Source organism: Etheostoma cragini, chromosome 18 (genome assembly GCF_013103735.1).
Source record: "Etheostoma cragini isolate CJK2018 chromosome 18, CSU_Ecrag_1.0, whole genome shotgun sequence".
In the NCBI taxonomy this organism is placed as follows: domain Eukaryota; kingdom Metazoa; phylum Chordata; class Actinopteri; order Perciformes; family Percidae; genus Etheostoma; species Etheostoma cragini.
The window spans coordinates 6,901,117-6,913,561 of NC_048424.1; the positions used below are offsets into that span (position 1 = coordinate 6,901,117).

Below are 12,445 nucleotides of genomic sequence, written 5' to 3' on the forward strand. Positions count from 1 at the left end.
TGTGCGGTGTTGATAGTGTATCGGTTGTGGAAATACACCAGAATATCTTTGATGAAATGCGGTCAACTAAAAAAGATGTAAGAAACGGACAAGTCCAACACGCACGCATGTCATCTTCTTCTACAACTGAGGTGCATTATTTACAGCAGCTTGTTATGACTGTCATCTAGTAAGCTTTATGCATGCATGTACGTGGGTGTGTGCACTTGCATATGTTTCTCCTTCAACTCATTAATATCAAAGCTTAGATCTTCATTTTAAGACCAATATAATCATAGCATAAAGGCTCTGCGATAAGCTTAATATAGCCACACAGCAGCTTAAGGTATTTTTAGTGCCAGGATGTTTCTTCTCCACCCACTCTACCTATGTCTTTTTCAGTTTTTCTTTCCTTCCCTCACTCTCTCTGAGCTATTGTCTGTCTGCAGAGTCTCTGTTCTTCCTACACAAATGTTATATGAGTGCCTTTAAGTTGTCTGGCTGGTGGAAGTGGTTAAAAAATTAGGATAGTGACACTTGCAAGCCTTCACTTCTTCAATGTGAATCAGAAAAGTTAAAATAGAATAGGCGTGCGTGCGTGCATGCATGCGTGTGTGCGTGTGTGTCTGTTGTCCGTGGGTGCTGGTCAGGTGGTGAGTCATGCAGAGAGATTCTGATGCGTGGTGTCACACTCTGTCTCTCTTTAAAACACACTTGAACATATACATGCACCTCCGGCGCATATGCCTCTGTGTATCTTCATCTGAATCAGATGCACTGTCTCCCTCTTCCTCTCTACCTCTGTCTCTCTTTCTCTCCAGCTGTTACTCTCTCCTTCCATCACCCTTTGTCCAGCTGCTCCTTCTCTCCTCATACCCATGTTCTTCCTCTTTTCCCCCAGATGGGATGGGTCGAGTCCTGGCTCAGGACGTTTATGCCAAAGACAACCTGCCACCCTTCCCTGCCTCTGTCAAGGATGGTTATGCTGTGAGAGGTAAGTACCGTACATTATGGCAGGTGATTTGAAATGTACTAATGTCCCGTCCATCTTAGATCAATTGAATTATTTTCTTTTCGCATTAGAGTCAGTTTTGCTGAAACAGTATAGATAGGTTGCTAAGCGGAGCTGTTTAAAGCTGTGAATCAACTGTTTAAACATTCAAACTAGTTTTCAGGCCTCAAAAAACATGTCATTGAAAAAGAAATGGGATATTTTCAAATTACATCAGGGCTTGAAGCGTCCAGTCTAGGACAGGTTAGCCAGAGAATCTGCTATGGATGTTCAATTTCACCTCAGTAATTTATACCCTTAACTAACATTTATGCAGTTACTGTACATGTAGAGCCCATCTTCTGTTCATAAGGTAAAATAATTGTTCGTAAATCTAAAATAGAAAATACAATATTCATTATAACACTGGGCCTTTTTAGGTCTTTTGGTCATTTATGGAACACAGTGGAAGCTCTGCAGCTGGTTGAACCAGCAGCTGTGCGTAGTTATAACGTAGCTCTGTTAAAACGTATAAGTTTAGGACTGTATTTGGAGATTTGCACATCACTAAATTAAAATAGGTTTCACTAAATAATTAGGTCTAACAAAGAGATCAGTTGGTAGGGGTAATTGTCAGGTGTAACTGTTGCGTAACAAACAGAACTGGCTAACTGACAGAATTAAGGTTAGATTAAGGTTAGAGAAAAAGACACAAACAGTGTAAGTATTAGATTATTTATGAATTGCTGGAGCCACCCATTCTTGTTTACCATTTCCTGGGTTTTCCTAAAAAGGAAGGCAGAACTTAGATAGCTAAAAAAACTAGGCAGGCCAGTGTGTCTTTCCTCTTGTATTAATGACCTGATTGTCCTAGTTAGAGATGAAGACACTGGGGCAGTGGAGGACGTCCTTAGGAGCCATGTAAATGCTTCTTCTGCCAAGGTGAACTGAAGGCTCTGCATTGTGGAACATGGAGGAGGCTGGCCTCCATAGCTGCTAGGGGGAGACGAGCGGCAAGAGAAATGGAGTTATCTTTGCTCAGAGAGATGTTTCATTGTAATGGCTCCACCAACTCCTTAGAAAGTGTTTTTTAGGTGGGATCCAGGCAAATTGAGTTGACTTGTTTTGGTCAAGAAATGGCTGGGTGTCTTGGAAAGCATTGAGGGCCTTGTTAACTTGGAGAGCAGCTTTAGATAAAAGCTTCAGCTAAACGACATGTAATAGAGATTTTAGTGCCTTGACTATGGGTTTGGAAGGAGCCAATAACCTATGGCTTAACCAGAATACAGTGCGTATTTTTGCTCTTTTACAAACCTGCAACCCCTCAAAACAAAGACTGTCTTAGTAAGACGTCTGGTTCTCTGGGTGGGAAATGGTAGGAACATCATATTCCATTGTGTCGGTTTGTGAAAAATTGAAGAAGGAAAAAAAACAGAAAATGTGGTTTTAAACTCAACAGATGTTCATTGTCACCCAGTGGTGTTCGCCAAGTGTTTCACAAGGAAAGGTGTGTCAGGTTTTCTTATAGGGAAGCATTTAATTCTTTAGTTAGGATTACATTTTAAACCATGAAATTAAAGTAACAGGTTTTTTACTCACCAAGACATTTTACAGTGTCAAAGAATATTTTAAAGTTTGTAATGAGCTTCATTCTTAGTCTTGTGTGTTTGGTCTGTAAAAGAGCAGATTAGTAGGGGTGAATTTTCAGTTTTCCCATTGGCTGAAGTCAGCTATTTGTCTGTAGAAATGCTACAGTAGAAATCAGTGGGGAGAGGCATGATTTACAGAAGGAGAGGGTTAATCTAAACTGTGAAACCTGCGAGCATTGAAAATACCTTGTATGTCTGTGTTAGAGATGTTTAATTAAAAAACGTCAAATGTAGATGTCTCTCTCTCCTTCTCTTCATGTTTGTTCATTCTGTAGGCCACTGAAATAAAATTACTCAACTAAATGACACACTCCCACACACACAAACTCAAATTTTGAGCTGTACACGTGTGAATGCTATTAAATCTTTCTTTTATTTTAGCGGCTGATGGCCCAGGCGACCGCTTCATCATTGGAGAGTCCCAAGCTGGAGAGCAGGTCCGCGCCCACAATGACACTTTAGACACACACGCCTTTTCCAGCTCATAAAAAGACCTCTACACACACCCACACAACCTGTATGTGAAAATAAAGTACTTCACTTTTGTCCTTTACCTCACACCTTGAACTCTGAGACAAGAGTAGGCTACAGAGATTTATTGACTACCTCGACCTCTCATCATGAACAAAATCCGCACACATGCAAACACATACACCATACATACCCCCTTATATTGTTTATTAGGCCTACACATTTTTTACACTAAGTTTTGTTGTGTTTTTACTATAATTGGATCACTGTTTTGGCCCAATGCTGTCTTCAGTTTGTGAGATGCTTTTGTGGAAATTTGGGAAAGAGTGTGTAATGTTGCTGTCATTTCACTTTATTCTATTTCACTTTAGGCCATTGTGTGAAATGAGCCACCAGTAAAGGCATTGCACATTTAATTTTTTTTTTCGATAGGACAAAATGTATGATTAAAAGTTGAAGGATAAACCATGACACCCTTTTCTGTTTCTGTGTCTCTCTGCAGCCCACCCACACAGTGATGCCTGGCCAGGTGATGAGGGTGACGACGGGTGCCCCTATCCCATGCGGGGCCGACGCTGTTGTCCAGGTGGAAGATACAGAGCTGCTCCGTGAGTCTGAAGACGTAAGTCTGACTTCTGGTCTTTTACCCGATGAAGAGGCAGGGAGATGTCAGAATCAGGGCTGTGGTCAACTCAACCCAACCAGAGTTTACCCTGTGAAGGGCATCAGTAACTTACAGCAACTTGTACAGGTATTGCATAGAGTCTATACCAACACCATAGCAACTGAAAATGATTCTGGTTGTTTTAAATGTCACGGAGAGGAAGTTTAGCCAAGAGATGACCAAAATGCACAATACATTTTGGTCTAGTATTAAAAAAAAACTGTATCTGCTCAGACTGATGGTTCTGACAGCTGGCTTGTCTTTCAGGGCACAGAGGAGCTGGAAGTACGAATCCTAGTACAGGCTCGCCCAGGGCAGGACATCAGGTAAGTGTGTTATTGTGTTCCTATTAAGAAAACCAGGATCACCATTTTACTGATCACATACTGTAGATTTGGTAGACAGTGTCAATCACCCTCCTGCCTTTTTGTTTGTCGGCCTACCTCTGATACACGTTAGTGTGAATAGGGTCTTCAAAATTAAAACTGATAAGATTGAATGCATTATGAAACCACAGTTGATTTTTTGGGTTATGCTGCTGGCTCCTTGTCTTCATTTTGATCATGTGATTGTGATTCAACTTGATATTTTATTAATCTCATTACTGATTATGGCATTACCGGCACTTAGAATACACGATGATTTGGGCTACATTTGGGGTTCGACAGTAGGGTATATACAATATTGAATTGAAGTGCATTTTTCAACATTCTTTCCTTTCTCTTCCTCTGAACCACCGTCTTTGCTGTCCTGCCATAGGCCCATCGGTCATGACATTAAGCGTGGGGAGTGTGTGCTTGCAAAGGGAACCCACATGGGCCCGTCTGAGATCGGCCTCCTGGCAACTGTGGGAGTCACAGAGGTGGAGGTCCAGAAATTCCCTGTGGTGGCTGTCATGTCCACAGGAAATGAGGTAAGGAGTTAAGAAAAACGTGCATGCTTTTGTCAAGAAGTTTAATTTTCATTTGGGACATTTTTACCCCTTGCACTCAACCCACACTGTATCTGTATTTGCCAAAAAGGTTCGGCCTCAGCTGCTAAAGGTAACAACAACTTGCCATCTTCTCTGACAGCATACCCCGTTCATATTTATGCACAATCAACATTATTTGCTTTGACTGCGGACACCAGAACAACATTCAGAGCTGAATGCGCACTCAGCCGTTGCATGTGTGCTTTCAGTTGTGAAGAATGTTTTAACCAGGTGGTTTCTTTTAAACACCGGGATCATATTTGTGCTTTTTCTGTGTGACCGATGTGCAGTTTAAATTTCATAGGGTGTTTAACCTTCATGGGGAGCCTCAGCAGACTCTAGATACCCAAAACACCTGGTTCTTGGTGCTAGCAGATATGTCTGAATTGTGTAAAACAGCCGTGAGTCACCTGCTCCATGGCCACATTGCAAACCTATGAAGTTTTAGATTGTCCTCATCTCAGCTCTTTTGAGCAAGTCTGAGGAAACAGGTATTTGTCTTCTCAGTTTAACACACTCTACCCGTAACAATGTTAATTTGACCATCTAGATTTTGAGTACATTTGTACTCTGTACTAATGAACAAAAACTGAAATATCTGTGCAGAGCTTGCTTTTACAACTGAAAGTATACAGTATGTCTGCCCGCAAACCCACTTTGAACCTGCTGAATAAGATGCATGTTCATTTGTGGTGTTGCTTTCCTTCAATAACTTTAGTATTCAGCAGTGCTTGTTGGCGTTTCCTCACCCTGAGGTCTCCTCATCTGAGAAGCACAATGTTCACATTTGGAGTTCAAAAGTAGGGAGGTCAAAACGTATCCGCAAGACCTGCAAATAACTGATGTTGCGACTTGTTCTTGGTTTTCTCTAAAAGTAGGACTACAAGTTATTTTTATTTCATATATATTATCTATTATTTTTTTCAATTAATCGATCAGTCATTTAGTTTAACGTAAAAAAATAGTTTTAAAAAACTGATCTCAAGTTCCCAGAGCCAAAGTTCTTCAAAGTGCTTGCTTTGTCTAACCAACAGTTCGCAATTCATTCAAAATGCCAGAACAAATAATTTGAACAATTAATTGATTGTCAAAATTTATGGCAATTCAATTCTCTGTTAATCGACTAATCGATTAATAATTTCAGCACTATCTAAAAGCACGAGCAACACCAAATGATCAAATTTGTTATCTCAGTCAGTCACCTTAAAATATATATATATTTTTTTAAACCAAGTCAAATTTCTGACAATCGCTTTATGGTCCTATTATTCAGAACCAACCCATTTGGTACTAAGAGCAGGCTGAATATAGTCATAATATGAAAGTAATAAAAGGATGTTTGCCAACAAGAGTTTTGTCTTGCAGCTGAATATTTATATCTATACCCACCAGACTTGCTTCCACCCAAAGAGATGCTAAGAATATTTCATAAAACCTTTAGGCCAGATCTGGTTTTTACTTGTACCGACTTAAAAAAATAACAGCTATTTAATGTATAAGGAGGGTTTCTAATGTTTAATTTCTCCCCATTTTGTAATAGCTGCTGAACCCGGAAGACGACCTCCATCCTGGGAAGATCAGGGACAGCAATCGCTCCACCCTGCTGGCCACCATCCAGGAGCACGGCTATCCAACCATCAATCTGGGCATCGTGGGAGACAAGTAGGCCTTTACGTATATTCTATACTTGTCACACCTTCAAAATAATGTTCATCATCTTGCCATCCTAAAAAAATAGTTTTCAATTTAACTTTTCCCTCCAGTAGTTCCTCTCCTGTAAGTTGATGGTTCACATAAGTGTGTGTGTTTCTCTGTGCCCCACAGCCCCGATGACCTTCTCAACGCTCTGAATGAAGGCATCAGCCGTGCTGATGTCATCATCACCTCAGGAGGAGTGTCCATGGGAGAGAAGGTATGATGGCAGAACACATCCTACATCATGGGATTGTCTTCCACTGACACCCTGTGGTGCAGGGGGGAATGACAGTCTTTATTTTAGAGGTAATAAAAAAAATACTGAAAGTAACAGATACTATTTATGGGTTGTCTGAGTTAACTTCATTTATGAAATTTATATAATAACAGAAATATAATATTGCTCTTGAATGTTTTGACAACTTTTTGTAACTGTAATGTCTTTTTTAGGACTACCTTAAGCAGGTTCTGGATATTGATCTTCATGCTCAGATCCATTTTGGTCGTGTTTTCATGAAACCAGGGTATGAAAATGAACCTACTTTATTCTCATCAACTTTTCACGGCACAGTTATCAAATGCTTAACCGAAAATTTGAACTCGAGTTTTGAGTTTAAATATCAGATGTACATTTACAGCAGTGTTGCATAAAATATACCAATACACTAAAATGCTGCTCTTCTTTTTTAGTCTCCCAACAACATTTGCCACCTTGGACATGGACGGTGCTCGCAAACTTATATTTGCCCTCCCAGGTAGTGTGTGAAGTTGAGAGAAAGAGTGATTCTTTCGCTGTTTCTGAAGAGGTGTTACTCATATATTTCTCTCCCTTTTTTCTGTTGTTGCTGTCCTCTCTCTCTCTCCGTCTGTCTGTCCTAGGAAACCCCGTGTCCGCTGTTGTCACCTGTAATCTTTTTGTCATCCCTGCCTTGAGGAAGATGCAGGGCATTTTGGACCCTAGGCCCACCATCATCAAAGCGAGGGTAGGATGCACAGGGAAACCAGGGAAGCCTGATTCTCTGGTCAAGGCACAAATAGTCAAAGTTCATCATCTGTTGAGGCATTGGTGGTTACAAGAAGTGGATTTTTTTTCTGTTGAATGACCTGACACAAGGTCTCCACTGAGTATGAAAAAGGTAAAAAGACTAGTTTCTATTTGCCAAAGATACTTTCTCCTCCCTCATGTGAACATTTGAGTGTAGATGCAACAGACTGCAACAGAGAGGAAAACATGGGAACATTACGATTAAGTTTGTACTAAAGTTCTGGGGTGAATGATTGCAGTCCATTGCATCTTCACTCATGATTTAATTCTATTTTCATCATCCACTTGATACATATTTATGAACACCATGTTTTGCTTTGACTTGGGAGAGGAACCAATCACGGCCCACACTGACCTGAAGGCCTGGTCCCTGCTCATGAATATTCATTATTGTAGAACAAGAAAAATCCTGATAATATCACTCACACTGAACAGCCGCTGCTTGCATCCGCAACTAGCATCATCAAGTGAGAGGAGATGAGAGGTCTGTTCCCCTGCCGTCATAAGTACTATACAGAGAGACATGCTATATCATTTGGAGTTAGAAATCAACTTGAATGTATTACTGACACTTAGTAGTGGGACTGATGGCCTGGAAGCACAGATGTAGCCAGATAATTTCCCTGAGAGGATGGCATCAGACCCAGGTCAAATAGTAATCTGGAAAAACCTTTACCTTAGCCAATTAAGGTGAAACAATGCCTACTGCCTTCTGGTTGCCATAAAAAGTTTGAAAATGTACAAAAGTGTGTGACAGAATTTGGGTGGGCAGTTAGCCTTTTACCCAAGTTAAAAAAAATGTTGGTGAAGGTTCAGATCTGGGATTTGTGCTATTAGACGATTTCTAATTTACTACTACTGTGCTGCATTAATGTGCTGGAAGGAAAGTTCAATATCTAGGACCTCCCTAATTCTGGCGGAAAAGTCAATCCTTGAGGACACATGCTAAATAAACATGAAATGCTCCAAAGCTGTGTAGGGATTATTTCTGGCACCATTTTGCCTACTTCCAAGGTAAATGGACGAATTCAAAAAAGTCTGAAGAGCCCAAAACTCCAGGTAAAGTAGTTTTATAAAGAACAACAAGCGCATTTCAACTTGTGTGGCATTCATAAGGGTCCTGAGTCCAAAGATTTACCGGTCTGCCGTCAAAGTTTGTGACAGTCTGCACTAGACCAAGGCTTGGTTGTTGGCTTCATAAATGCGAGAATAGTGGGGTTTGTGTCATCAGACAATAAAAAGAATGCCAAGATTCTAGAAAATGATCTGAAAGCCTATTTAGTTTCCACACTACATGAAATGTATCTTAATTACAGACAAATACCCACGGTGATGAGGAGTATTTGTTGACATACGTCATTATAATTCCCGCTGTATGTTTTTGTTCTAGTTGTCTTGTGATGTAAAGTTGGACCCTCGCCCTGAATACCACCGCTGCATTCTGACATGGCATCACCAGGAGCCTCTGCCGTGGGCACAGAGCACAGGTACCAGAAGCCTATCCAAATAATGATGTGAAGCATTGTTTGGTAAGCCACACATCCGAATAAGGCTCTAACTGTTCACTACTTGGTGGCATAATTTGTTAATTTATCTCTTCATGTCAAGCACGGAACTCAACATTAAAACAAATAATAAAGATACACATTTACAGTTTTAAATACTCAAAATAAACAAACTCACTCCCTAAACTGCAGTTAATTTACATAGCATCATAAATACATGTTTTCATGCAAACATATGGGACCTTTTCGGATATTTTAAAGTTAATATCATCCAGTAAAGAAAACATTTTTCAGACAAAAAGAAAAGTTACTTTCAAAGCCTTAATTCTAGGCATAATTGCACTTGTAACTTCAGAAGGAATTCATCAGGGCAGAAATAATAAAGTAGATTGATGACATCTGTTAATCTATAAAGACACTCTGGAAGTAAACATTATTTTATGCCACAACCACCTCAGGTTCCCTGTATTTACTGATTTACACTAAATAGAATTCCTAGCGGCTGCCCTTTTAGTCTTTTAATGTACAATATAAAATCACAATGAAGTAATGAATCATGTTTAGTTTTATTATGATAGGATAAAACGAAAAAACTAATTCCCAATTACTTTCATGGGTTAGAACCTGATTTAAAGTATTTTGTTCTCTGTCTTCTGCAGGGAACCAGGTGAGCAGCAGGCTGATGAGCATGCGCAGTGCTAACGGGCTTCTGATGCTACCTCCGAAAACAGAGCAATACGTGGAGCTGCACAAGGGCGAGGTGGTTGACGTCATGGTCATCGGTCGGCTATGATGTCATCACAGAGGGACGGAGCGTTGGCGTTATATAGCAAGGGATGGAATGGGTGGTTCACGGTGCATGTCCACATATCATTGACTATTCTGTAATATGCAACGGCACAGCTAGTTTTTATTGATTTGGATAACGTTGAGGTATAGTCAACATCTTGATCACAATCTAGATACATATGAAAAAAATTAATTTAAAAAGATTATAGTATTTCAAACAAAGAAATATAACTTTTAATTAAAAAATCTAATTATAAAAAGAGATTTATTCTGTAATATATTATTATGATTATTCTTATTATTATTATTATTATTATCATTATTATATTGAGGCATCTTCGTTCTTTTCATTGCAATTGCTTTGTGTGTTCAATGCTAGACCTTATCTATAGCAGTAGCATTTTAATAGACAGCTGTAGGTGCCTGCCAGGACAAAAAAAGAAAATTATTATTTTCTCATCTTTAGTGGAAAAAAAAAGAATCTGTTTTTTGAAAATGAAGAAAACATTGAGGATGACTCCAGATTTCCCACGGTGCTCAGCTATAAGGAAGAGGGGGCACAACAAGACCACTTCCTCTTTTGAGCGTCCATCAAGGTGACACTTCTGTTTTTCTCTCATTAGTATGCATCATAATGGCTTCACAAAGAGCTTTGCTTGTTGTTTATCTTGTGAGTCTTGTTTATGTGCGCAGTGCCAAATGCCTGGGCAGGGAAGAGGTAATGTTGGGATGGGGAGGTGGGGGGGGCACAACCCAGTCTGCCCAGACCCTGAAGCTTCCTTATTTTCACAGTGCCCGGGTGTAAACTCTACCCCAAACCCCCCCAGGGGCGGGCTTAACCTGGGGAAAATAATCTTTTATTTGATCAACTATTTAAGAATTTAAAAAGAAAGAAAGAAAAGAAACAGCTTCTTTAAGTGCTGACAGCCTTTTTAACCAACTTCACAAAAAATGTACAGAAAAAATAAGAACCATATTGTACAGATATATGTGACCAGCACTCCTAAGGAAATTATTAAGCAATGAGGAGACATTGAACAACGCTGTACTATAACATTTTCTGTAATGATATGAAACTGATGAAAGAGACTAAGATAATAAAAATCCTTGATCATTATGTAAAAAAGTTCTTGTTGGGTTTCCTTTTTTAATAAAATATATCTAAAGAAAATAAATGTAATTAGTGATTTTCTTCTTTGGTGCTTAAAGTTTGGTTGGTGGTAGCCTGAAGGATAGACAAGTGGACGGACCACATACCATTGTAGAGGTCCATGGGACTACATTTCCCAAATGTCAATGTGTTTTACTGCGATAATATAAAGGCCATTCTGAGATTTACTCAGCAATTACAAGTATAAATCAAGCACTGTATTAAATACAATTTCCATTGTTTAACCTTATACATTTATTTGTCTATATTTCAGAAGGTAATATTGTATTTTTACTTTGCTACAAGTATTTCCTAGCCCTAGTTACCAGTTGCTTTTCAGATTAGGTTTTCCATAAAAAGCTGATAAACAATACATGTTTAAAGATTAAACCAATGGTTCCCAAACCTTTTTGGCTTGTGACCTCTTACAAACAACAGCGTCCATTTGGGGCCCCTTGTCATGTTTCAGATTATTCTGTCGAGGAGTTCTTTACAGCTCCACCTTCCCCTCTAACCTCCTCAACTGGTTTTCTTTAAATAACTGTGTGAGTCCAAAAGAGTTAAAATCATCCAATATTTCACAAAAACATTAGTAGGAATGAATATAAATTTGTGGTGGAGAATTTCGTTCTTTCTTCCCCCATTAATATTTATCTCACAACCTCTCAGATTTGTCTTGTGAATGTTGGGAACGGTTCATGTCAACCAGCTATAACAGTAAAATGCTACTTACACATTAATCACCATAATATAATCTAATATTGTCATGTATATAATATATAACTGTCAGTCACAGGGGCTATGTTTCTGCAGGACAAGTACTTTAACTTGTGATATTTTAAGTACATTTTTGGTGATAATTACTTAAGTAAAGTATCTGATTCTTCATCCCCCACTGCTTCTTAGATGATAAAAGAAGATAAAACAGCTGCATTTGAATGAAGCACTGCAAAGAAAAGCTGATTTTAACCGTCTTTCTTTCTAGGAAAGTAAGTATTTAAGAATTGGGAACTGGCAGGAGAGATCCTAATGAGGAAAAGAGGTTAAGCACAGCTGTGTCAGAAAGGATTAACCTAACAGAAAACACAGCAGGAAAAAGGCAGCTTCAGGCTTTAGTGTAGATATTTCTGAGGCTGCATGAGATTAGACAGTTTCTGTTCTGCTCTGCAAGGTGAAATGACAGTATATCCCATTAGTTGGTGATGATTAATAGTGATGTGACAAGAACTTAGTTAAATTAATCTATCTGAATGGGTGGTATGTACGGGGATCACTGTGAAGACAATTGTAGAAAATATTGGAAAATTCTTCATACCCTCAAGTAAAATAGTTGTATTTTTATTAATTAGAGGATACACTGACAGAGTAACAAGCATTTCTGCTCTGACTTGCGTCATGAGTTTCAAAGTTTACAAAAGGTGAGGCTAGTGGGAAACAAAATAGATGGAAGGATAGTTAGTGATCATTTAGGGTCTGCAGGAATGAGAAGGCTGGAATGGATGAATTGCAGGTACAGTAAATCCACTAAATAAAG

General features: G+C 39.2%; 1 protein-coding gene across 18 annotated transcripts in view; it reads left to right on the forward strand.

The window, feature by feature from the left end:
• The window catches only part of gphnb (gephyrin b), an 83,610-nt gene extending 72,723 nt beyond the window's left edge, over positions 1–10,887 (forward strand). For 9 of the 18 annotated variants that reach the window (XM_034900889.1, XM_034900894.1, XM_034900895.1 and 6 more), the window contains 12 exons: positions 881–973; positions 3,001–3,056; positions 3,593–3,841; positions 4,022–4,080; positions 4,514–4,667; positions 6,268–6,389; positions 6,552–6,639; positions 6,873–6,946; positions 7,113–7,180; positions 7,302–7,405; positions 8,858–8,954; positions 9,632–10,887. In XM_034900889.1, the coding sequence (XP_034756780.1) occupies positions 881–973; positions 3,001–3,056; positions 3,593–3,841; positions 4,022–4,080; positions 4,514–4,667; positions 6,268–6,389; positions 6,552–6,639; positions 6,873–6,946; positions 7,113–7,180; positions 7,302–7,405; positions 8,858–8,954; positions 9,632–9,765 (1,298 nt within the window). In that variant the 3' untranslated portion in view covers positions 9,766–10,887. The remainder of the gene's footprint in view (positions 1–880; positions 974–3,000; positions 3,057–3,592; positions 3,842–4,021; positions 4,081–4,513; positions 4,668–6,267; positions 6,390–6,551; positions 6,640–6,872; positions 6,947–7,112; positions 7,181–7,301; positions 7,406–8,857; positions 8,955–9,631) is intronic. The other 9 variants (XM_034900899.1, XM_034900904.1, XM_034900905.1 and 6 more) reach the window with 3 other exon arrangements.
• The last annotated feature ends 1,558 nt before the right edge of the window (positions 10,888–12,445 follow it).